Source organism: Gobius niger (genome assembly GCF_951799975.1).
Source record: "Gobius niger genome assembly, chromosome: 4".
Taxonomy (NCBI): domain Eukaryota; kingdom Metazoa; phylum Chordata; class Actinopteri; order Gobiiformes; family Gobiidae; genus Gobius; species Gobius niger.
The window spans coordinates 11,756,583-11,783,645 of record NC_136855.1 but is presented as its reverse complement, the minus strand read 5'-3'; the positions used below and the strand labels follow the sequence as shown (position 1 = coordinate 11,783,645).

The 27,063-nt window shown below is 40.7% G+C and overlaps 1 protein-coding gene across 1 annotated transcript in view; it reads left to right on the top strand.

The window, feature by feature from the left end:
- The window catches only part of fhod1 (formin homology 2 domain containing 1), a 66,827-nt gene that overhangs the window by 25,283 nt on the left and 14,481 nt on the right, over positions 1-27,063 (top strand). The window contains exons 4-14 of the mRNA XM_079555020.1: positions 10,944-11,011; positions 11,160-11,265; positions 13,540-13,634; positions 15,785-15,896; positions 16,303-16,397; positions 16,489-16,632; positions 18,270-18,976; positions 19,892-19,999; positions 21,541-21,615; positions 23,354-23,377; positions 24,413-24,457. Of these exons, the coding sequence (XP_079411146.1) occupies positions 10,944-11,011; positions 11,160-11,265; positions 13,540-13,634; positions 15,785-15,896; positions 16,303-16,397; positions 16,489-16,632; positions 18,270-18,976; positions 19,892-19,999; positions 21,541-21,615; positions 23,354-23,377; positions 24,413-24,457 (1,579 nt within the window). The remainder of the gene's footprint in view (positions 1-10,943; positions 11,012-11,159; positions 11,266-13,539; positions 13,635-15,784; positions 15,897-16,302; positions 16,398-16,488; positions 16,633-18,269; positions 18,977-19,891; positions 20,000-21,540; positions 21,616-23,353; positions 23,378-24,412; positions 24,458-27,063) is intronic.

The following is a 27,063-nucleotide window of genomic DNA, read 5'->3' as shown; positions in this document are numbered from 1 at the left end:
AATCACTTGGTTTCTGTTTGGTGAATAACTGAGCATCCAGTGTGGAAAATGATAATATGTATAGAAGGACAAGAAAAACAGCGTATTGCAAAACTAATATTCAAAATTGAATAAGCCTGACCAAATATGACCAATTATGAAATCCTAAGACCACTCCGTGCCATACAGAAAGCTTTCATTGGTTGCTTTAAAGTGAGGGCTGCACAATAAGGCATTTTGCCGGGTTATTGTTATCTGACAGACACTTATTGCTCAACACAATGTCAAACAAACCTTTAAAGGGACTATACAGAGTTTTCCTCCCCCTACATGTTCCAGCCATGTCCTAATGTGTAGAATGAGCTCAGACCTGTTCACCACAACTACCTCCTGCACTGTCACTCAGAAAGGTGTTAATTCGGGTCCGAAGTGCCGTCATGCACGAGCTTAATATAGAAGCTGCAGTTACACGTATGACCTGAGTGGCACTAGTGAGAATAAAATGGCAAACTTGCATCTAGCCCCTTTAAAATGGGAAAAAGGTCAGTTTTCGTCATTGATTTTTCAAACTGTTTTATTTCAGCCTTGTTTTGGTTAGCATTTTAGCAATGTAGTCCAGTTTCAACACAATTTGAGGAGATATCTCTTGCAATTTTGTTCAAATTTCATCGGTTTAGCATCAAATTGTTTAGTCAGATCCCGCAGTGTTGTTTTGTAATATTCATGAAGACCGTTATTGTTTAGCCTGTAACATTTTTTTCCTATTGTGTGGGTTAAATTTGAAAACGGCTTTTGACAGCGAGTATAACTTCCTTATTGGATTAACATCTCTTTCTAAGCAGCATTTATTTTGTTCAGATGTTGAATCACTTTTGTTTGGAGAGGGCACCTTGATGCTTACATAGAAACTGAGACGCAGTGAAGGTAAACTCGTAGGTAACCTGAAACCAGTTGATTTACATTTCTGCGGATTGAGACTGAGAGGAGTGTCCCAGAGCCACTGCCCAGACCAGACTCACACTATAGACTGTGGACAGAGCTTTGAGTGATACAGTATCACACGGACAATAAGGGACACAATAGGATCACATTGTGTGGATTGTATTTGTATTTGAGAGAAGAATATGAACCGCAGAAAATAATCCTTGAAACACATGTGTAAAGTTTTTGCTTGGCAGGATTTCATGTATGATAGGACCCCATGGAGACGTGATGCTATGGTGCACAGTGTCCTTGTGCAAAACGCTTCTCTTGTCTTGGCGCAGAGTGGCAGCTGTGGCCACAATATTACCACCACCAAGTGTAGAGTGACTGAATCATGACTACAATACAATGTAAATTATAGCGCTTTGAGAAGCTTGTCAACTCAGTCTTGTATAGCGCAATACCATTGTAAGGAATATATTGTGCTTTTTCATTATGTGCTGTGTTTTAAACCTGCCTGTGTTGTATTTGTACAAATATATCATCCAATGGAAATTTTTTCATGCTTTTCCCAACACAGTTCAGTCCTGTTCTTGAATTTCTGTTTTTGAGCTCTTGATCAGATGCAACATATTAGTTATTATTATCATTTCAGTTCCAAGTACATTTTTCCTTTCTTCCATAAGCCTTGAGAATCTGATTTCCAAAGGTCAAAGCCATCAGTCAGAAACGTTAGATCAAACTCCTGAGAGAGCAGCAGTCGCCAGCGATGTGGACCATTAATAACCACAACATTAGACTGTTTACTCACAGTGAGGACAAACGGACTCAGGTTTACTGTGAGCTGCAAGATGGTTTCTGCAGTAGAAGTTCAGAATCTAGTGGTAGTTTAGTGTATTGGTTTATTTGGTAGGGACAGTGCAAGTTAATGAACAAGCCACACCGGATCGTAGCCTTAGGCTAATTTCCATCCGTCATGCGCACTCTCAAACACACTCTCATTCATCCTATTGTACATGTTTTTAGTGGTAGGGGAAACCGGAGTACCCGGAGGAAACCTACCAGACATGGGGGGAACATGCAAACTCCACACAGAAAGGCCCTAGCTGTGAAGCACAAGCACTAACCGCTGTGCTACCGTACCGCCCTCTAGTACTGGGGGTGTAAATATATTGGCAATATATTTGGCATTATATCGCGACACTACGTTGCACGTTTCGCGTATCGATGCAATAAACATCTATTTTTGGCCTGCACTTTTACTCCTGCCCGCTAGATGCAGGCGCGCTGCCTGCTTGAGTAACTATAAACTCTCGCGACAGTGCTCTATGGATGGCTTTTTACAGTGTAGTGTGGCAGAGTTTAGAGAAACATAGTTTTACTAGTTTTACTATGGTGGAGAAGGACCTATGAGATGCTCTGGGGCACTTTTAAAACTCTACATCTGACTTCACTGTGGCTTTTACAGCAAAGATAGAGGCCTGGATTATTAAGACCCTCTGCACCTCTGCACCTCTGCACCTCTGCGATCCTTTCCCCCTTTCTCCACTTCACTGTCGTTGTGGGTTTATTTTACCACACAAACACAGCAAAATGGATTTATATTCGTAGCATTTAATTATGGAATAAAACGAAGCCGAGTGGAAACTAAATACAGCAGGCTCATATTAAATGTGTGTCGCGGTGGTGAAGTAGCGAGAAGTGCGTCCAGTTTGTGGACATAAAGTCTGAGCTAACTTATATTCTAATGGATGAAACAGTTCTGTTATTACTGATCGCTAAGGACTCCAACTAAAGGTTATAGAAATACTACAAAACGTGCGTCCCCAGTTTAGTTTAATTTACTGGCTTTCCAAGAAATCTGTTTTCCATTCAAAGTTACATAATCACCGTACAACATCGCGGTCACATAATCGCGATGTATCGTATCGTATCACGAGCCATGAATTGGGATATGAATCATATCACCAGATACTGGGCAATACACAGCCCGAGGTAGTAGGTTCTCAGGATAAAAGTTGCTTTAGCTAAATAATTCAAGCACTAATTGTGTTAATAATAATGACATCCAGGTCCTGCCAGGCCCTTCCCTGCTTAGCTTCCAGGTTGTACTTGAATTGTCTATTGACCCACTCATGCATGTTTGAGTAATCTGAAAGTCTTCTGAAGTAATTTTAAGTGCATTTGCCTGCTCATATGTCTCCTCCAATTTTCCATATGTTGTCCCCTAGAAGCTCTCTCTATTTGCAGCCCACCTAGGTCCTACTTCGCAAAAAAAGTACAAGCTTCACTACTACACAACTAAACCCTGCAACACCTTCTGACTCTAGCGCCGCTGTCCGACAGTTGCTACATCCATGGAGCTGGAGGAGGTTTTATTTATTATTAAGTTTATTATTTGCGCCGCATGCTGAGCGGAAAACGGAAGCGAAGGGAAACTGTGAATTAGCCATTTTAGATCAATATATTTCTAACCAACAAAAAGGTAAGATAGTCTTGAAGTTATGGCTAATACCTCTAAAAAAGCACAGCTGCTTTACATGAATATGAACATCCAGTACAGTGACTTTAAATGTGTTCATGCCGACTACCGCCTATATTTAGTTCCCTTTGTATCAACAATTTTCAACAAGGTCCATAACACTCTAATTGGGTTGAACCGGGTCTAAAATAGGACTTTACTCTATGACTTCATCGTTATAACAACCCAAAATAGGATTAAAAACCTTCAAGAATGAGTATGTCACAACAGTGCACTTTCTGCTGTATGAACTTCATTATTTGTTCAAGCAGCTCTTTGTTTTTGTCTCGCGTTTATCTTTCTGCCTCAGACTTCTGGGTATGTGGCGTCACAGCATTCGGAGATGGTAAAACCCCAAAGTCTGCCCGTCGCTCGTTTGGACAGATGTGAGTTTCGGTGTTAAAGTCTGCTCTGGAACTGTTCTTTATGGAGCAGCAGACGCAGCGCGGCCGGTCAGCCTCGCCTCCTGCTGCGCCGAGGAAGGATGCTTTACACACGTTTGTCTTTCGTTTATTTTTAGTAAGGTCAGTTAACGTCAGTTACAGTGTGGGCTCTGCAGGATTCTCCTCTGTGCGTGTGTTGGTGTAATAGTTTTTTTTCTTTCTAAATTTGAAGTTGAAGCTGGACTGTTTCTTCTGCACAATTTGGGCACTGGTGTCTCCAAACTTCACCAATGCGGTTGTTCATATAGTTAAAAAAAAAAAAAAATGTTATTCAGGGGCCTGCTGCTTTGAATAGGTTTGCGACTTAAACGTACATTGCGTAACATTTTGGACTATACTGTTGCGGCAAAACAAAACATGCTCCTAATGACGCAGAAAATGCTGTTGCTGCCGTGTGTAATAAAAGAATGGATTTGGATGAGAAACTAACCTGTTTAAATCTGAAATTCTTCTGTCTTTCGTCACATCTCCATGGAGACGAGCTGGAGACGTACCCACTCCCTGTAAAGTTTGCAGTCATATCTTAGGAGGGGTGAGCCTCATAAATGTTTGTTTGTATATTTATGAGGTATTTTTCAATGATGAAAATATCTGTCATGAAATAAATGCTTGTATTTCAATTTTATTTATTGGGTAAAATTCTACGCGTTGTGGCTTTAAGTAATATCTTTAAACCTTGGTATACAAAAATAAATCCTTCAGGCCCTTGTGGCATATTGATTAGCCTTATATTGCTTAGTGCAGATACTGTATAGGGAAACTTTTTATCCCAAGGGCCATATTGCTTTTTCATTTTTACCAGCAAGGCCAGGCTAGTGGCAATTTGGGTATTGAATACAAAATTAACTCTAATTGCAAACCGATTTTACGTAACGGCAATAAGAAAAAAGGGCAATAAAAAGCCAATACTGTATTTCCGGGACTGAGAGTGATGGAGAGTTCCATTGGAAACAGCTAAGTCAGGGCTTTAAATGAGTCCACCCACAACTACCTAGGCCTCAGGGGAACTGAGAAACATTGCAATGAAAATTGGTTTGCTACAAGTTTGTAGTACACAAGTTTCACCAACTAAACCTCAGTCAATGGACAGCTCGTTCTGGAGCTCAGAAATTCAGGCGCTGAGTTAGTTTTAACCTCCGGAATTGTACTCCAGATCGCTGTGACAGAAGCTATGATTGGATCACATAAAGAAATAAAATTAAATCATTCACTTTAGGAGTGGGTGGTTAAATAGATCAGATCACTTTGTTAGTGGTTAAGATTAATGCAACCTAAAAGCCTGTCATTTAGCCGAGGATATTTAGTGTTGAAAAGTCCAGTGATCCTTGTTTAATGTTTTTGCATTAGTTTATTCATTGATATAATTGATAAATGGTAACATCTTGACTGTATTGATCTCACGCTGGAGGAGAGAGGAACATTCACTTTTTCACTCAGCGAAAGACAGTTTAAATAAAGATATCTCCAACCCCCAGCATCGGTTTCAGAAGCAGAAAACCAGGAGCAGTGCATCTCTAGTACCTACTAAACAGAAATGTTTTTAATAAATCAGCCCTAAGACCCTAATAAAGTGCCCCCCTGCGCTTTATTAGGGTCAGTATTGAACTGGTGTCACAGTTGTTTAGTAGTTTAAAGTTTAGAAGCTTCATACACAGGATTATAAACCAGACATTTGGAAAAATATCAGCTGTGCATATCGCATGGGCCTATAAAAATCCCCCAAAATCGGCATCGGCCTCAGAATAGCCCGTATCAGTCGACCTCTGCCTGCAGGTATAAATGAAGTTACCTGAACCTAATTGCCTACACTACATGGAAAACAACAAAATATTAGTAGTAATGTGATGCCTTCCCTTTTGTCAGTGAGAAAAGTTGTGTTAAAGGGACTATACGGAGTTTAAAAATGTGATAATAAATAAGTATTTTCCTCCCCCTACATGTTCACCACAACTGGCTCTAAAATCCTGCACTGTCACTCAAAAAACTGTTGATTCGGGTCTGAAGTGTCGGCATGCACGAGCTTAATATAGAACCTGAAGTTACGCATAAGACCTGAGGTGGCAGTAGTGAGCATAAAATCACAAACTTGCATCTAGCCCCTTTAAACATCTTTTTAGCACGAAAAACAATCGATCGCTCATCCACTTTCCCCCCCCAGTTTCTCATTGTACTTGTTTTTGGTCCAATACACTGATTGAGCTTTTTGTGGATGTGTTTGTCTGTCCGTGCACACCTTTTTCGGCAATGTATGTAAGTTACTGATGCCAGAAGGCAGGAGACGGTCTACCAGTCAATGGCCCGGTTACCCCACTATCAGATACTGTCACGCTTTCGGATCCTTCCATGCTGATCAGGGGTCCGTCCCTGGGATTCCCTCTCCCCCTGCGGCCCTGCTCTGATGAAGCGTTACTGCGTCTGTCTGTGAAATAGCTCAGATTTTGTCAGGAGTTTGTTAAAGCTCCGTGTCCCTGCTCCAGCTCTGACAGGGGAGATACCAGTGTCCTCTCGTGTAGCTACACCACTCAAACACACGGATGAGGTTCCGCCCTGTGTATTCAGTAAACTGTTTACAGAGACACAAACAATACTTGACATTACGAAAAAGAGGATTACAGTTGTGTACCACTACCACATGTTTTTACTGCATACCTTTCCTCGTTGTCTTTCACTTTTGTGGTCACAGGCGACAAAAATGGTTTGCTGCATCGTAGTAAAGCACCTTGCTCAATGATTTCATCCTGTGAGAATCAGTCTTTCAACACTAATGAACTATTGCCCTTTCACTCCTCTCATTTTGCGTGGCCATATACCTGCAGGAGAAGAAATCAAAACCCAACTCTGAGCTGGCGGTTCCCTGCTCCTCCGGTGGCCCGACGGGTCATAATTAGTGGCCGTGTTGTTCCCTTATCCCACACAGACGTCCCGTTGGTGTTTAAACTCCCACTGCGGCGTTCACAGTCCCGGGACAGAAGATTTACTCTGCTTTATCCAATCATAAATACAGCTCTTCCTTGTTGACTTGCACTGTCTGCTTTGGACCGGGTTTGGGATTATCGGCCTTTCTCATGAGCAGAGCTTTGATTACATAATTTAATGGAATGTATCGACAGCAAAAGGTTTTTTGTTTAGCAGTTTCAACAAATCTCTTAAGCCCTTTTGTCTTTGCTCTTCAGATCTTTTTATTTTTATTTTTACCTCATGTGTTATAAAGCCTCGCGTAGCTTCTTGCTCTGGGCTTTTGTCGGTGCCAGTTTTATGGCCGAGATAAGAATCTGAATTTATGCTTTAGAGAATGCTTCGGATGCCACAACAATCCAAGGATCACTGAACAAATGTGTGTCAAAGTCTCCATCGCCTCCATAAAACACGCTGTAAAAGGACTTTTCATTGCTTTTTAATATTTGGGTCCCGGTGTGTCGCTATGGGAAGTGTTGTTCTGGATACCTTTGTTGTTGTGTCATCCAAAAATCAGCTGACTCCCGGGCTGGATGACCACGCTGCAATTTTTAGAACGACAAACAGTGAAGTTTTGGCAAATTGTCAAGTCATGTGGAATACAGTTTGGTATCGAATGTTATATGTGGAACTTTGCCAGAGAAATCCGCCATCTTTTTGCAATCTACAACGCCTGTGCACTGGAATGTGTCACACCACCCTCTCTACCACCTGATGGGACTTTGGCCAAGGTGTGGATTGTCCAATTGAGTTGATTTAGTGGACTGGAGTGGATGAAAATGTAAAGAAAACCACTGCAAACATCAAAAGTGATCTCCATGGTAACGCAGGACAGTCAGCACCATACTGGGGGATAACACACAGCTTTCCATGGACTCAAACAGATCAATATCCATCTCTTAAAGTTTGAATTACACCAAATTGCCTTTTGTCCATTCATACTGAAAGATTCAAACATTTACACGCCATCTTTCAATTGCCATGAGATTGTATGTTAGACCTGTAAGCTAATCACAGTTGCTAATCATTCGTTAGCATTTTGGGCAAAACACTTCATAATATAGCTATTTTTATGTAAACAGCCCTGGACTCTGACCAGCCTGGCCCAAATTAGCGCAATTGTGCACTTCCACAAATCCATATTTCAAACTCTTACCAACCGCCTTAACCGAGTGCATTGTTCCCAGTTCGGCTTTTTTATTTTTATTTGATTGGTATCATCAGCAAAAAGAACTGGAAAAAGAATAATAATGGTCCCAAAATTGAACCTTGTGGTCCACCATACTTTCCTTTTAGATTCATATTTTTTTAAACTGGGCTTTACCCAAATCTAAAAGCTTCTTGACTGGAGAGTAACGTCGCCACATTTTTGTCATATTTTTTTCATTATTTTTTGTATCGTGTTTTTCTCATGTTTTTGTTTGCCTTTTCGTTGCCTTTTTTGTCACTTTTTTGTTGCTTTTCCGGCACATTTTTGCTTTGTTTTCATCCTCTTTTTCTCGCTATTTTGATGCTTTTCTTTTTTGCTTTTAGATATGGGTAAAGCTCGGTTAAGGCAGGACTGGTGGCCCTAGAGCCAGTGGCCCTTCTGTGCTCTTCCAGAATGGACATATGGCCAGTCCGCCCCTGGAAATGCCTGTTGCTTCTGTGACAGTAAAAAAAAGTGAGACAAGCAGGATAGAAGAGCAGTCAGTAGCTTTGTGATTCCAACTCAGACTGACGCAACATTAGAAATATGATCAAATATGGCGGCAAGTGGCATTTATCTCAAAAATCCGATACATCTCAAACACTGTACTGTAGCTTCCAAATGATTCTGTATTATCTCGCATTTTGAAATCTTCGTTTTCTTCCCAGAAATCTTAGCAGTTTTGACGACAGTCCTTTGCTCTAAAGGAAGTCTGTTTCTTTGTAATGGCATAGACTTATTCAGTTTCGTTGAATGCTTACACTGGCTTTATATCACATGTTTTTTCAGTCTTAATTGTAGAACTCTCTGATTTCCAACACTAGGTCAGGTTCTCCAACGTCACCCATTGTCTTGTTTTTTTATTACCTTGTATGCTCGACTGCCAACACTGCACTTGTTCCTTGTGTCATTTCCGAATGCTGCCGCTTTTTGCCTTATCATGTTTCGCGTCTGATTTTAGTCCAACTCATTGTCTAATAATCCGATGCTCTGTCTGCTCTTGTGGCCGCATTATTATTCACACATTCCTCTGCTTTTCTTTGGAAACTTTGCTGTAGATTTTGGGTCAGGACCTCTCATTGAAACAAACAGGAAATGGCTCCTTTTGTTCAGGAAAACTCCCCATCCTCCCTCCCTCGGTTCCACTGCAGAAAACTGCTTTTTACACGCCTTACTTTGACATCTGTTAACACCACGCGACACAAGGAGGCTCTATATATATAGACCTGTCACAATAATAATGACTTTATATACAAGCAGAAATATTCAAATCACTTGAATTAAGAACATTTGTCTTGGTTAGAGTGATTCCTTTTCTTTAGTTTCCTGTGACCTTTATGTATTTTTTGTTTAGGTCATTTTAGTCAACCACCTTAACCGACCACATTTTCTCTAGTTTGGTTTTACCCAAATCTACAAGCTTCTTGACTGGAGAGCTCACAGTCTATAGGCCAGTGTAACGGCTCATTTGAAAGCTTAGACCTACATTTTTAGTGGCATTTACATCATTTTCTTGTTTTTTTATTGCTTTTTGTGTTATATTTGCGTTTCCGACATGTTTTTGTAGCATTTTTGTCACGGGTTTGACACTTTTTGGTAGTGATTTGGTGCATATTCATCTTTTTTTGGTTGTGTTTTTTTTTTTGCTACTTCATCTCTTTTTACAGAGGAGTATATAGATACAGATGGCATCGCTACTGCAATGCCTCATTTGAAAGCTAAGACCTTGTAGTTTCTGCCAATATGTGTAAGATCTGTGCGAGAAAAAGGTGGTAGAGGGCCACTTTATAACTGGTTATGGCTTATTTTGCTTTGCTTTTTTTGTTCCAAAAGCAGATGTTCAGGCAATGTACAGTTTTTGTTTTGTTTTTTTTAATTAGAAAAAGAAGCAAGAAACACACAAAATATAAAATGACAAAGCATACATAAAACACTGTTTACTGTACCAGTGCGCTGGCCAACATTTGCTGATGTGATGGAGAGGAGGATATTCACCTTATTCCGGACGTTCTCGTGGGCGCCGCCATGAATTGTTCCCGCCCCTTTTCTCCTATCTGTTAACATGGGGCTGGAGAAGTCCAAATAAAATCAGTCACTACAAGAAAGCAAAGCCGTTTTTCGGCCGCACAGAGAAACGCTGCAGTGTTGACATGTTGGTGCAAATCAACATTGGCCATTTTTCCACAAATCAATCGACTAAACATCAGATTTGAGCGGAGAATATTCTCCCACCGTTTAAATGAACGGGCTTCGCGCTTGACCGGAAGTGTCTGGACAACGGAAGTGCCGAGACAACGCAAAAAGATGCAAAAATGGGGAGGGCGGAATAAGGTGAATAGAAACAGATGGCATCGGGTCACACAAGGGGGCGTGGCCTCGCCCAGGGTTAAGGAAGTATGTTTTGGGAAACACTATTTTTGTCTCTTTTTAGCCATTTTCTGGTGAAATATAAACTTATTTATCATCACACAAATAAAGTCAAGTCTAAATCGGGCCCATATGGATGTTATTCTCACAGCAGATTGTTCAGTAGAATCAGCAATCATAGCTAGCGTTTGTAGGTAGCATGAATAACATGAAGCATCATGTTAGCATTCACTGTTATTTTTGTATTTATGGGCTGTTGAACTGCTTTGCTCCTCTCCATGTCTTTGTTTCTTTATTGGGTAGAAAACTATATTCATATTTCAGCATTTGTTATATTAGTTTTAAAGTAATTATACAATTATAGACATTTTTCTCCCTTTTGTTTCCCCCTCAACTGCTTCAAACACCACCATATATGGGCGATTCCAGAGATGCCGTCTACAGTGTAACGGAGGAAGCTTTCATTTTGCTGTGTCTATGAGTCAAGCATTAGCCCCTGATCTGTTGCTGTAAACACAAACTCACTTCCTGTCTTTCTTCTTCTGCTCTTTTTTTTTTTTTGCAGAGAAACTATACAACTCTCACGGCCCTGAGCTCCGGAGGTCGCTGTTCTCTCTCAAGCAGCTTTTCGAGGTAACCCGAGAAAAAACACTGATGTTATAATGCCAATGTCATGTGTTTAACCTTAACTATTTTAACAATAACCCCTCCTCAATGCCTGGCGGTGTATCTTGCATAGACAAACAATCTAAGCCATTTCTGTGGAATTGTCTTTCTTCAGGATGATAAAGACCTGGTCCCAGAGTTCGTGGCGTCTGAAGGTTTGATGTGTTTCATTAAAGTCGGAGCTGAGGCCGATCACAACTATCAGAACTACATCCTCAGAGGTCAGCATGAAATGTATACTCACTTTGGACAGGTGACACAAAACTCTGGACAAAACTGGACTTTCATTCCTCACGTCCAATACCGTGGACTTAATCTGATCAATTTTTACTCCCAAAATCTTGTGAAATTTATATGAAAAAGCGTCTGCAATTGTCACTGGATCTTTTAGGGATGTTTTGCCGCATTTTTATGGACCCAAAAGTGTGCGTAAGTGCATTTTTAAACTTAACCAAACCGCTTGTGGTAAAGTTATGGGGAAGTCATCTGCTCCAAATCTCAGTGTCTGACAGAAAACAGAGGAGAGTACACAGAGGACAGAGCCAAGCCAGACCAGGATAATCGCCTCAAGCTACCTGTCCCAACATGTAGAGGACATCATGTGCTTTTTGGTTATCAAGCCATCTAATGCTTTTCTCAATGGAATTTGTAAGACTGTTGTGTTTTGGCTGAGCAGCAATCATCTGGACAGGGCCCATTGGACAGACATTCCTCCTGCAGGGCGGACAGTTATCTCAGACCACACAGTCGCAAAGCCTCTTCAGTGCTGCCTCAGGGAGAAAACTGAGTCTCCATCAGTGACAGGTCCGACTGACACTGAAGAGCAGCTTCATCCACCAGCTGAACTCTCACCTCTCCCCAGCTGCCCCCTACATATACTTGATTTTGCGCTATTATCCATTGTTAACTTCAATTTTTCAAGCGGCACCTGCCTGCAGGCCTCCACTGTGAGGTCGCTTCCAGTGCAGCCTCCACTGTGGGAACACCATCACTGTCCGGGCGGGAAGTGCAGACTTTTTGGGGCAGGGGTCTTTTTTTTTTTTCGTAGGATGGGAAAGGCCAGCCGCCCCCTGATCGACCAGTTGCTGACATTGGCAGCCAATGATAAGTGGAGCTCAAACCATAACCACAACAAAACAATGCTAGTTTAAACTAATCAGGTGGGGGTTAAGAGGTTAATGGAGGTGTATTTGTATTTATGTAGTACAAGCATTTATGAAGAACTTATAAAGAATTGATAAAGTAGTCGAAAAAAGAAAAGAAAAAACAAATCCAAACTAACCATATACATGACCCTAACCCTAACCTTAAGGATAGTGGAGTTTACAAAAGGCGTCTTTCAGGCGTTAGTATGAATCTGACCAATCAGGGAGTCGATAGTCCCGTGCATTTCCCGTCCTGACAGTGGAGCTGGTGCGGCGATGGGGATCATCACAGTGGAGGCCTGCAGGCAGGACCTCTTGATTTTTTTCTCCAAAAGCTTGACACAAAATTAGAATCTCTGCATTTGCTTTACATGTGGTAGAATTGCTGATAACGCAAATTGAATTGCTTTGAAAAATGTAAAAGTTGTTGCAGTCTTAAGGCCCATTTATGCTTTTATCACAAAGATCAAAAGTGGCCAAAAATATCTTTTCATTTCTATAAACATGATTTGGCTAGTGTTATTTCCTTTTTTTTTTTGCTTGGTAAGGTGCAATAAAAGTATTCGTCCGACTAACACAAAAATCATTAGTTGGGGTCTCGAGATGCCTTCATTGCGTTTTTTTCCCCCCATGCCTCCGTTCTCCTATTCACCAAGAGCTTGTCTGGTTTGGGGGGGGGGGTTACAGTTACATAAGTCGGGATGTGCTGGTGTCCTCCGGGAGCGCATTTTCACTGAAGTCGGTGGAAAGTGGGACTTGAGTTTGACACGTTCAAAGCCACAGCGCTGACTCAGACTCTTCATTACAGGCTTTAGGCGAACGCACTGGGCTCATGGAAACCAAACAAACCCAACGGGAAGATCTATCTGCAGCAACTGCCTGCTGATGAGGGGTTGCAAATGCGCTCTGGATACTGCAAACTGGATATTTAATTTACTCTGTTACCAGTCGATCAAATGCAGGGCTGTGCACATCTGAAGAGAAAGTTTCTATATCTGCTGAATCACCTTATTCTGTGTTTGTGTTATCAAACCTTTTAATAGTTAATAAGACTGTATTATGTAATTTATCAGTAACAGTTTGGTTTAATACTTTTAGAAAGACACTAGATATAACAAGAAAGTTTGTCCAAATACCTTACGCGTTCCAACGGACTGGGAATTTGCTTCCGTCTCCCTCAGAGGCGTCTCCCGGCGTGCATGATGTGTCTCTTATCGGATGTTCTTCCCAGTCCGTCGAAACGCAGTGTCTTTCTAAAAAAAACAAACCTTAAGACCATTTTGAAAACAAGAAGACATGATGAATAAAAGAAAAGAGTGACACGGTTGTCTTTAATGCTTCTCTCCTCAGCTCTGTCCCAGATCATGCTGTTCGTCGATGGGATGAACGGAGTGATTCAGCACAATGAGACGGTGCAGTGGCTCTACGCGCTCACAGGAAGTCTGGTCAGTGCTACAAGATATAAGGAAATGCATGGGAATTGAGATACGGCAGAATATAAGTCTTATTATCAGGTAGTGCTGTAATTCAGCTCACTTTGGAGGAATATGTTTACTGAGTGGAACAATGATGGTCTTTGCTCTGCACAATTTTGAAAAATTAAAATAAATAATTAGATTCATGTTTTCAAAGACTTTGATGGCCGTACATTTTTCAAATTTCTTCAGAAGCATTTACTAGGGCTGGGACAATATATCAGTTTCTTATATTTATAGTTTTGATGTCGTCATGCATATTAATGAATCACACTGTGCTCCACTGCTTTTACTGGTAATAAAGTAATAGAATGGTCCGGACTGTAGTGGGCACCACTACAGTCTAAGCTCTTGGACCAAACACTGTCATACAAATAAATTATTTTTTAATGCCATTATTATAATCATGAATTAGATTAACTAATTTTTAGTTTTTGGAAACGGGAATTGTTTTTGTATTTATTAAATGAAGAGATGCCACTGACGTCAGAGTATCAATAGGCCTATTTTCAGTGAGTAAGTCAGGGATCATTTACTTTAGAACGAGGTACATTATGAAAGCTAATGTAATGTAAATCATAAAAATAGAACATGTAGTTGTTTATAAATGTAAAAAAAAGATAGGTTAAAAACAGCATGTGTCTTTAAAAATGGTCGCAGTATCGGCATATTAGTTATCATTTTTGTGAACCATGTATCGTATCGAATCATGAGGTGCCCGGAGGTTCCCACCTCTAAGCATTTACAGCATCTGAGAGAAGACTGACATTTGAAGAAAGTCACACAAGAACATATTCTAAGAACATGTTTGTAGAGGTTTAACATACAGGGTTAGTGGGTTTTATACAGGATACAGTTTGCTAAGTGAGACATTAAAATTGCAATTTAATTTCAACTGCAGTTAATGGCACACCTTTATTTAATACAATAAAACTGGCTCGAGAGTTTTAACTTCCTTCTTTTTTCAACCCTGTTTTGGGCTGATTTTCAGATAATACTAAATGGCTGTTGCCAGTTGACCACACTTTCCCGCATTAGAGCTTTGTATGCACGTGCAACATATACCACACAATAAATAAATATATCAACTTATAAATGTTGTGGGGAAACAGAATTCCCACATGCATTTGTGTGTCCATATTTTTGTAAATGATGTAACACTATTATTGCTCGAAAATTGCGTCCTTTCTTGGAGCCGCCTCTAATCTAATCACAGAAAGATACGACTGAAAACAAGCTTGTTGATGTTTTCGTTGGCTCCCAGTTTGAACATTCGGCTTTTTAAAACCAAGAATGTGTTTACACTTGTGGTCTGCCTGAAACAAAGTGAAAGTAACTGCTCAAACAGCCATGAACCATTTTACAGCTTTGTTTTCAATGCGAAAAAATATATTTACTTTGATAATTTTGGAAACCCTCAATTATACGAGGCGTTCTATATCCATCATTTGATGGTTTTCTAGAGCCAGTAGGAAAATGCGTATGTAAATGTGATTTAAGTTGTTTTGTAGTATTTTTATAGGAATATGGGGATTTTGGATGAATGTATTTTACCAATTGTCAAATGTATTGCATGAAATCCAGATGTTAAAATATGACGACTGTGACCACCCACACAAAGCAGGGATCTTAATATAAAGAGCTTTTGTTTATTTGTTGATGGACAAGTTTTCTAGTTCAGAATCAGAATAGATTGTATTGCTATTGCCAGTTAAAGCGTTCACAAACTTCAGTGCAATGGTTTTACTATATTAATCATCATTATCATTCAGAAATCAAATATTCTCTCTCCACCCTCATATCACTATTTGAGTCTTTTTTTTTTTTAACAATTTGACACTTTAAATTATTTATTCAGTCATTTACTTTACTCCACAATAACGTCTTCTGTCAGAAAACCACTGGGATATTGGCATTTCCACGTCAGGCTTATTTTAAACTTCTCACTCAGAGGCCAAGGGAACAGATGAATGTGGAGTGTTTTAATTTTGGAAGTTTCCCTCTGAACAAATGAGTCACTGAGCCCTGAGTAACAGCTCCGTCAGCCTCTGGCTCCTCAGTCTGAGCTGCAGCGTCCTCTGGTGGCCGCTCCCTGACGCTGCCTCTGTTTGTGCCCACAGTCTCGTCTCTTGGTGAAAACTGCCCTCAAGCTCCTCATCGTGTTTGTGGAATATTCAGATCCCAACGCAGCGTTACTCATCAGGGCGGTCAATATCGCGGACGGGAGGAGAGGTACAGTAAACATCAGTGTGGGAGCCAATACTTTAGTTATATTAATCTTACATAAAACTGAAAAGTCAAAGATAAATTCTACTATTGACAGTTTAATCGGGGCCCACGTGAAAATGTTGCTGAATCATTACTTGAATCAGTTTATTTTGGTGTTTGATTTGATTTGATCTGGCATATTACTAAAAACAGTGGCATTTTCTGTTTTATTTCACTTGATATCATAAAGGGACCCCTACCCTGGGCTTACAACCTGCACTTTGGGACGCCCTGACCTAGATTGTGTTACTAGTGTGCGCTCGGTCAATACTCATGTTTTGACAAATTGCAACTTGAAAAAGAATTGAATGAAAAGTTTTGAATAGAAACTACACACATCAGTTACTGAGCTTGTTTTTGTATAACTTAGGTGAAAAGCCGTGGAGTTACATTATGGAGGTGCTCGAAGAAAGAAATCTCGCTGACTCTGAGCTTTTGATGTTCACAATGACACTCATCAACAAGGTAAAAATATGAATATATGTCATGTCTGTTTTTGATCCACAGCTCAAACGCATCTACACAATACTAATGGTTGTTCTAATGTTTCCTGCAGACACTGGCCGCCCTCCCGGACCAGGACTCTTTCTACGACGTGACAGACAGCCTGGAGGAGCTGGGGATGGAGAAGATCATCCAAAAACACTTGAACAACAACGCCACAGAGCCGGACCTCAGGGCGCAGTTCACTACATATGAGGTACAAACAGGCTCTTTATTGAACTTCTTTACAACTTTAATCCACTATTGCATCTTGTTTAAATTTGGAGGCTGTATGCACCAATTTCAATACTGGATCAGGTAAAAAATACTCTCTGATCAATCACAAATATCCAAATCCATGTAAATTTGCATGTCGTCTGCATAACAGTGAAAGCGGATGCCAAAATACTGAAAGATTTTGCCAAGCGGTAGGATGTAGAAATGCAACGGACCGAGAACTGAGCCTTGTGGGACACCGTGGATGAGGGGGGAGGGCCCTTGGATCTACAGTCGTGCTCAATGGTTTACATACCCTGGCAGTATTTCATCATAGGCCATCATAGGTCTTGTCGACAAGAAAAAAGTGCCCCATACCTACTGTGAAATATGGAGGTGGTTCGCTGATGCCACTGGCCCCAGCAAAATACAGTAAAGGCCCTGTTATTGGCCTTCTCAGTCTCCTGACCTCAATATCATTGAACCACTGTGGGGTCAGCTCAAACGTGCAGTTCATGCAAGACAGCCCAGGAACTTGCAGGAACTGGAGACTTCTTGCCAAGAAGAATGGGCCACTTTACCATCAGAAAAATAAAAACCCTCAACCACAGCTAACACATAAGACTCCAAGCTGTTATTGATGTTAAACGGGGCAATACACTTTAAGAACTGTGGTATGTAATTGATGATTTAAAAATAGCAAACTCGGTTGTTTCACCATTAATGGCTTCACACAACCTGTGAGTGAGTGAAAAAAAAACATTTTGTGTTATCTTTCATATACTTTTAAAAATAGTTAAAAAATCTAAAAAGCGTATGCCACCTTTTGAGCACGACTGTATTGTGTATGGTCAGACAGGTAAGATCTTAAGCATCACGGACATGCCGTACCTCATTTGAAGGCTTTTAACCTGCAGAATTCAGCCTTAATCTTATAGTCATAAGAAGTTTTTGTTCATTAATATAAAAAAACCAAACACAACCTCCTGCTGGCCATGAACTGCTAAAGGCCTATTTCATTGGTTATGGATCTCCTCATGTTGGAATTTGTCTTAATGATCATGTAGCCTATTTAGAGTGGGAACATCCGGATACATTTGTGGAATGCATGCACTCAAAATGGGTTTCCAAGGTTCACAAACTCCTTTGACTTCTTATACAAATCATCCGGTATCGGGTATTGGCAGATACTTGAACCCTTAAAGATCGGTGTCTAAAGACAAAAGCTGGATTGGTACATCTCTAAGATTTTGGTAAATATTTATGTAAAATGATCTGAATATACTCTTTTTAGGGTGCTTCACAAGGTTTCAAATCAGAGTTTGAATCAAACCGAGACCACTTCAAAAGAAGTCTGTTCATGTGTCTGTTAATGTTGCCGTGCTTTACAGCCTATATTCTCAAACTGGGGTCACTGAACCATTTACAGGTGGTCCCCAGAGGGAAGATATTCACAGGCGACCAGTTTGAAGACAGTTTTAGAAAATCAGTCACTTTAAATCTCACTTAAAGTTTAGTTTAAAACCCCTGAATTTATTGTTTACGCCCCTTTGAGATTAGGAGCATGTCCGTAGTTCCCAAAAAGTTTGAGAAGAACCCTTGTACGTTGTCTAAATCCGCATTCATCGTCTGTTTCAGAATGCCTTGAAATATGAGGACGGCGAGATGGACGACCTCCTCTCTCCTTATCCACGCAGAGAGAGGCGAAAACCTGCATCCTCCTCCTCCAGCTCGGACCAGGACACACTGCGCAAGAGCCGCCGAGCTTCGTCCCAAAACCTCCCGGACCTGCTCCCATCCACCTCTTCCACCTCCTCCTCCTCCTCCTCTGCCTGTCCCTCCCCCACCTCCAGTCTGCAGAACCGCGTCCCGTCACCTACCGTCACTTCTCCTTTGCCCACTCAAAATAACAAAGCTCCAATTTTCACCTTATCGTCGCCCACGCTGGAGAACTGCGTGCTATCTCCGACGTTATCCTCTCCCTCGCCAACTGAAAACCCTATGTCCCCCTATGTCCTCTCTCCATCGCCGACCCAAGACGGCGAGTATATAGATCTAAGCAACTACGTCCCGTCCCCTACGACTTCCACTCCCACTCTGACGCCCACCGATCTAAACGCCAACGTCTTTTCGCCAGCGGAGGACATCGCTTCTCCTCCTCATTTACACAAATCGGACAGTCCCGCCCCGAACAGCCGGCCCACGTCCCCCCTCGTTGTGAACTCGGACCGCAGCAGCCCCGCCTCGAGCCCGGCCACGTCCCAAAGAGGGTCCCCGCTGCCGACGCACACTGTCCCGAACGGGAATGTGGCAACAGAGCAGGAGGCGAAGGTGCCGCAGAGTCCGTAAGTTGATAGATTTGGTTCATGGTTGATCTGTGTGATGGCTGGACCTATTGACATGAAACAAAAACGGTCACAAAGTTCAACGTCTGATACGCATCATCATGAGAATGTGGCAGGTTTGTGAATCACTTCCGAATAGCGAACAGGGAAAACGTTTCTGGGTTTTATATTGTGAGTGGATTTCTTTCCACAAGGGCGTCTCTCCCATTGAGTTGTATCGGCCCAATGGATATTTTTCATTATGTCCCAGGGTTAAAAACATTACGATCTGTTCGTCTTTGCCCTCCGCTCTCGCTCTCCTGTGAGATTTGACCAAGTTTAGACCCCTCTCTCTCTCTCTCTCTCCAAAAGTGAAATTATTTTATTTGGACGCAGCTTTTCTCTTGAGTTCAGTCTGGAGGAATGTTTGTTCTTTGCGGGCAACAGCGGGCAACAGCGCCAATAACTACAGCTGTAAGGGCCATTTAATTTTACATGCAGTTTCTAAACATCGCTCACAAATGGGGAAGAAGGCACTGTAGTCCTCTGCCAGCCCCAGACCTGGATAAATATAGTCTTCACATAAGTATTAACCCGTCCTTGTGGTGAGGTTTAAGTATTGTAATAATGCTAGTTTTTCTTTAATAGAAACATGTTGCAGTGTAAGTGTGTTTTCTTTCTCCTGGCTGATTTTTTAACACAAAACTACTAAAATATAGTGATTTCACAGTGGTGGTGGGTTATTTGCTTTATAATTATGCATAATTCTTTAACGGGTTACAGGAATTTGAATATTCTACTCTTCTCATGATTTGCTTTTTCTCTATAACAACTTTTTGGTGTTGGTTTTCCTCCGTCTTTAATGCTGTGCCTTCCCCCTTCCACTCCCCTCTTTCTCTTCTATCCTTCACTGCTGTGTGGTGTTTGAACCTGCAGGGGGCGCTCTTTCCTCAGTCACCACATGTCTGCTCTGGGGCTGGGCAGGAAGTCCAGGCTTTTCTCCAAAAGCAGCTCCATCTCTGAGGAGCCGTCTGCAACGCACAGGTCTGTAGCAAAACAACAGACTCGACTATATGGGCTCCGGCATGCTCTTCATTTCAATACTTTTTTCATTTTGTCTGCTTTTAGAATGATAAAAATGTATCACAATTGCTTCATGTCCGGTGTGATGTGTAATTATATTAGCTTTAATGTCGTTATATTTGTGTTATCAGCTAATCTACTCTTTAAAAATTGTATCTGTAGGACGAGTTCTAAGGCACTACACGTGAACTTGGGTTAAAATCTGCCATTCCTCATTTGAAAGCCAAGAACCTCCACAATTCAGTCACTGAGCTTTGATGTGTGATTGTGGAAGTAGAGGATTATGTTTTAAATGCTGGAATTAGCCGTAGGTTTTAAAGCAGTACTAACTTATACTTATACTTTACCTTAATAAATCTTTTCCGTAGTCCCTCTGGGGGTAATACAAGTGTTAATAGGATGATTGGAGGGTCTTTCATCTCCCCCGGTGTCTCTGGCCAGAAAACCACATTTGCAACTTTGCTGCCTACAGGTCGGAGGCCCCAATACACACTAACAGAAGCACGAAGAAGAAGCTAACAGGCTTCCACTTATACAGTTTTTACAGCCAAGTCTGACTGAAAACAATTATCTCCATTGTGTAATTGGATGTACGATATCCCTCTCTCCCTTTGCCTTTTTTGTCAGTGTAGTATTTACTCTCACGGACGATTAATAAGTAAAAAAAAAAATCGCTATGATACCTGCAGTTGCGCTTATGGCATCTAGGGGCATGAGCTCTGATTGGTTTTAAGAACCAAAAAAAGAAAATTGTAGACATGAGCAACAAAAAAAAAATGCAATTGTGATTTCAGTAAAGCCAACATTTGGGTTATCAGGTTTTTATACAGTAGTTACTTTTATACATTATATTGTGAAATAATCATTTGCAAAGACTTCAGTTCAGTTCAGTTCAGTTCTTTCATCAGTGAAATCATTTAAATGCACAGTGCTAATATACGTTTTATCCTCCTTTAGTGTATTACAAAAAAATCAAAATAAAATTCTGAGTGATTCAGAGTCTGTATATTTCAGATAAGCATTACCTTATTACCACATTAGTTGGCAGTGAGCGATTAGTTACGATTAATTAAGATGATTATTTTAGCCCTACAGTCGGCTCATTAACTTTCAGTGTTCGAGTCAGTTTTGGAAATGTTGTTTTACTGATTTTAATTGATTGGCGATGGGATACAGTGTAGCTTACACGCCTTATAAGCCTCACGGCCTTATAATATAAGGTCTTCTCAATCACATTTGCTTCATCACATTTTCTCTAACACACTTTTATTGCCTCGCTGACTGTTTTCCTGACGCCTCCCGCTCGGTTGCTTGTGGCTGAGAACACATTATGCTGTAATTCATTGCCTCTGAACATGAGAGGAATGAACCGTTGGCAGAGCTCCGTGTTTTTGAACTGCAGTCTCCTCATACTTGGTCGTTCTCTCATTCACTCCCCTTTGTGTCCGTGTGTCCAAACGTTTTTTATTTTTTCATATCTTTTTTTTGTTGTTCGCCTTCAGCCCGGCGTCCCCTGAACCGTCTCACTCGGAGCAGCAGCCGCCTCAGAGCAAGAGCGAGGGCAAGACCATCTTCAAGTAAGTTTCTTTTGCATGTCTTAAAAATAATGACATTGTTGCTGCATAAGTTAATTCAAAATACAAAAATGATTGTCCATAACTTGTTCAACTGCAGTTTGGGCTGAAATTGTACGCAGTAATTTGCTCAAAAGTTGCCGTTGTGTCCAATTCGCTTTGGGATGTTTAAACGTCCCTCATTCCTCTGTTTGATGGAATGTTTATAAATCTTCAAATTAATTAAATGAAATATGCCCAGATGTGTGTTTTAGGGATCAAAAATATAGAACTTGAAATTACATTTAAGGTGATATGTTGACTGTGGTTCTCGCCTCACCACCTCATAAGATACTAGATGGCCGATACAGACGGCATCTCTGGAATCTCCCATAAATGGTCATGTTTGAAGGTGCCAGACGGGGAAAAAGAAGAGGGAAAAGAACTAGTCCCTGGAGTAGTAGCACCCACTATCTACTACCACTAAAGCCTGTGATGTGGCTCTTTGGAGCTTTAATGTAAAAGTACACCCATAATGTATATTTATATGAGTGACGATCTGCAATAGTATCGGACTCTGCCATAACGGAGGCTGTGACAAATGATTTGTTGAGGACAATCCGGATTGCTTATATTTCCTACGATCAACACAGTTTCATAGATTTAGCATCATTTTTTACTTTTTATTCATTTATTCATCATCATACTATCAATTGAAAATGTGTTTGCTTTCCTGTTTGCGGATAAAACTACAATTGTGTCTCGGTGACTTTCAACAAGCCAAAATGGCTCTTGTGATTTTGGAGGTTGCCGACCCCTGAACTAGTCGTCCACCCATTTCTCCAAAACTTTAACAAATGCTGAATTTAACGTAGAATTTCTATTAAATAATGAAAGAGAGATTTGGAGAGGAGCAAAGTGTCTCAACAGCCCATAACTACATAAATAATGAGAATGCTAGCCATAATTCGTTAGCCACTAGCTTCTGGTGCTGGTTTTTTTTCCGCTTCTCATGGAATATTATGCTCTGTAAAAACATTCATACGGACCCGATTTGGACTTGACTCCATTTACGTGTGCTAAATATACTTTTGCCAGTAAAAAGCGTGGGGAAAAAAAGGATTTTCATAGCATACTTCCTTTCCCCTCGCGAGGCTAATTGCCGACCATTGTGTCTGTATTATACAGAAAGAAAACAGTCAATACTTAAAAATTTGGCAAAATTAGTTTGTAGCTTTTCACTTTGTATCGTTTTAGACAAATCTTCAATTTAACCTTGTGTACTTTATGTCCATGAGTTAGCTGATGATGAAAATCTAAGCTAAAAATGAATGGGATTTTTTTACGTTCGGACCCCGACACATGTGGGTGGGACAGTTGAGCTCTACTTGTCCCTCCAACTGTCCACCAGGCGCAGGAGGTCAAATGAGAACTAAACCGAACTAAATGATGTTCAAACTTGGTGTAAACAATGTTAAACATCTGGTTTAAATGCATTACTATATCATAAATGAATAAATGTGTAATTATAACCACTATTGTCCACCAAACATGGTTGACAAGACATTAACTTGTTTTTTTTTTTTTAGATTCTCTACAGTTTTCTTTTTATTGTTAATGTTTTCCCAGCCCGTTGAGCAGCTCATGATACAGACGGTGTCAATGCGATGACTCCTTTGCTTCTTTGCGTTCTAATTCTTCTACTTTCCTCTTTTTTTAAAATCTGTCCCGTTTCCTCTTCTTTGCTCCCGCTTCTCTCCAGCTCTGGGGACGAGCCGCTGTTTTGGTAAGTACTGCACATTCTCTCTTCTGGCCTCTCTGTCCTAATCTTCACTCGTGCTAAATATGGCCGACTCGGTATTTTTGGCATTTGGCTGCAAAATTTGCCTGGGATTTAGAGAATTGTTGCAGTTCATTTTCAGCAGTAAAGCAAACAATGTTGTCCATCCACACAACAAGAGTAAAATTATCAGTATTGGTGCATTATTTACTGATTTGGGATCGGATACTCTCCCTGTTGTTAGATATTCAATGAATAAACGAAGGGAAGAATTGGAGTTAAAAAAAGGAACCCATGTTGCAAATTCATATCCAATTTACGATTTTCACATAACTGGGATTGTCAATTTTACTCATCAAAAATATTAATGAGCCTCTGCATAATTATAATTTTAATCAATAATTGCAGCTTGATGCCAAATGCTCTCCATGATGTAACTTTTGAATATTTAATATGTGTCTGTTGATAATTATTGGGGAGTCAAACTCAAAATCATTTGGTGGATTAAATGTATCTTTTTTTTGTTACTTCTATCTGCCATTTTCCTTTATTTTGTATATTTTTTAACCCTGCAATCTATTTAAAGGTAAATGTTGTATTTTTATATAACCTTTACAAAAAAAGACCAGTAAATAAAGCCACACTGCGGATCATTCTAGGTTGTATTTATAAATGCTGTCCTAATGATCAGATGGACACCGATGATGCAAAATGAAAAAATAAAGCATTTTGAAGAGCACTTCCTGTTAAACCTCAAGTTTGGCTACTTGTACTTGCATTTTCTTCTATTTACTGGATGAAATGTTCCGCAGTATGGCTTTAAATAAGATTTAAAGTGTCACAAAAACAATTGTGTATGATTAAGGTGATGGATGGTGTTGGGAAAGGCGGACATTTATTTCTGGTTTGCCGACGTCCATACTTTTTGGGCCTGAATTATTTACAAGCAGGCTGTGAATCGGTGGAGGTTTTGAAATGATTGGGGCTTTTGTAAATGACCAAAGAAGATTTTCATTTCGAGCTGTGCTGATGTGTCTGCAGCCCTGAGGAGGTTAAACAGGACAAACCCATTTTCAAGATGTTCGAGTAAGTAACGCTGCCCCGGCCGAGTGAGGGCCACGGGATTTGGATTTTGGGGCATGTTGTGATTTTTTTTCTTTATACTGTACATTATTGGAATTAGTAGTAGAATTGCATCTATTGCCTTTTGTAGTACCATCTTTGATGTCCTAATCTGGTGTCTTTTTGAAGCCTTGGACCAGACTTGGATTTGTGTTTGCCTCTCGTGACCGTAGCATGAACTATATTTCCACAGCCGTACATACGCAAGCAAACAGGAAGCGGAGTAAACCAATCAGCGAAGGGCCGGGCGTCTGCCGGCGATGCAGAGTTAATAGCGGTTTTGCGTTAATATTCGCAAGTGTAGTCGAATACAAACAATGTTGTAGAAATATATAATATTTTATTAAGTTTGGATAAATTATGATAATTTGTCCTGTGCATTTCTCTTAATTTATATTTGAGTAATGGTTAGAGTCATTGACAAATCTTTCGGCTCAAAATGTTCATTTTTTTTTTTAGGAATCCAGTCAGAAAACTTGTCTAAGAACGAAGCTGCTCAGATATGCATTTTTTATTAAAATGACTTAATTTTAAACTTTGAAATGCGTGTCATGAAAATAAAACCTTCTGCCACAAGTAAAAGAAAGGCTACAATTGCCTTATCAAGTCATATTTATGCAAAAACCTTTAACTTATCACTATTTTAGAGTTGTTGTTGTGATTTGGTCTTGAACAGTGAAATTCCCCGGACAGAGGTGGCTTGTTCAAAACCTTTGACCTTTCTCTAACGCAACTTTTTTTCCTCTTTGTCCCCTGTCCACTGGCGTAACTTGTGATTCGCAGAAATCAACAGTCTAAATTTGCACCAATTCTAGTCGCTTTTCTGTCTCGTGGTGTTTTGTGGCCAACAATAAAGCCCGGCGGAGCCATGTTTCTGTTGGACCCGTTTTAAAGTCCGTTGTGGTCCGGTGCGGGACAATGGAGAGTCCAGCTTTTGGGGACAAATGGTGCCACTAACCCGTCCACAGACAGACTGATTACAGAGCGCAGCTGGACCGTAGGCTTAGGCCATGAATCCATCTGAATCCACTGAACTGTGTGTGACTTTATTTGAGGGGCCGCGATACAGTGAAGTGGGACATTCTGCCTTTTTGGGTTCGATTACTGAAAAATCCTTGAACCCCCAAGGCACAGAATTAGCATCGGGATGAGGCCAGAGAAAGACAACTCAGGAAAGCGTTTGTTACAAAAGCCAGTAGGGTGAAGATAGTTTTGTGATTATAATTTATTATTGTATCACTTATCACTTAAGACCTTGAACCAAACTTGACACGGCACATTGGCAACCTCATAATCACTTCAGTCAGCTTTATTGTCGGCTCTGCCACATAAAAAGCTTATAAAGAAAAAGTTGTGTTACTCTCAAATGTTTGTCCATGAACCCAATAGTTAACACAGTGGCCGTTTTTTAAATCGTATGAGAGCTTATTGACTCATGAGTTTAGAGTGGAGCACAGAGTTTAAATAGGAAATAGGCTTTTAGAACTAATTTGCAGCTTTCTAACAATGTGTACAGTACCAAAAGTTTGGAACCCCTTTTTGTGTATTAGCTTTTGCTTTATTTTCAACACTATTAACAGTGTTGGATTCGCATTGAAGGCATTAAACTGAATGAATGACCACAAAATAATGAAAATAACTCCGGTGAAATAACTCAAAATACGTTTTATATTTTAATTTAAGTTGCCACCCTGTATTCTTGGCATTTTCTCAATGAGCTGAAATAGTTTCCAACAGTCTGAAGTCAAAAACATTTCTGGTGAATACACTGTGAGCTTTGAGAATTTGCCACTTGGCGCATTTAAATGGGAAGTACGTGGAGTGCTTTTGTTTTGGTCACGTTAACACAATTACGGCCGAGCGAGTGCCGACCCGCGCCACAGCGGGACGGGCTCTTTCTTTCGCGACACGAAACATTGTCTAGCTCACAATGTGGTTAATCAAATTTTTAGTTTGACCTGTGAGAGCCTATAATGCTTAAAGGGACTATACGGAATTTAAAAATGGTAGAATTATCTAATATCCTCCCCCTATATGTTCCAACAATGTCCTAATGTGTAGAATGAGCCCAGACCTGCACTGTCACTCAAAAAGGTGTTAATTCGGGTCCGAAGTGCCGTCATGCACGAGCTTAATATAGAAGGTGCAGTTACACGTATGACCTGAGGTGGCAGTAGTGAGTATGAAATGACCAACTTGCATACAGTCCCTTTAAGGAAGAACACAAGGCAGCGCGATGTAAACGAGGAAATGAATGTGAGGCACCGCTCTCAGTGCTGCTTGTATTAAATCACGCCTCCTCTTGCACCGTCCAGATCATTGTTGTTGAGCTAAGACACAACAGTCTTACCCAGTCCAGCTTGATCCAAAGAGCGTCTTCTGGCCCCTACAAGCGAGGGCAGCCGGCTTTTGTGCACCAGCCTTTTAGTTTCGACTTTACCCTTCCTGAAACCAGATGCTAAACACGTTTTGTCCTTCGCTGTTTCTGCGTTATTTTTCAACAGGAGCAAATGTAGTTATCTTGAAGGCAGCATGGTTTCCGTCCGCGTTTGCCTGGACAGATCTAATCG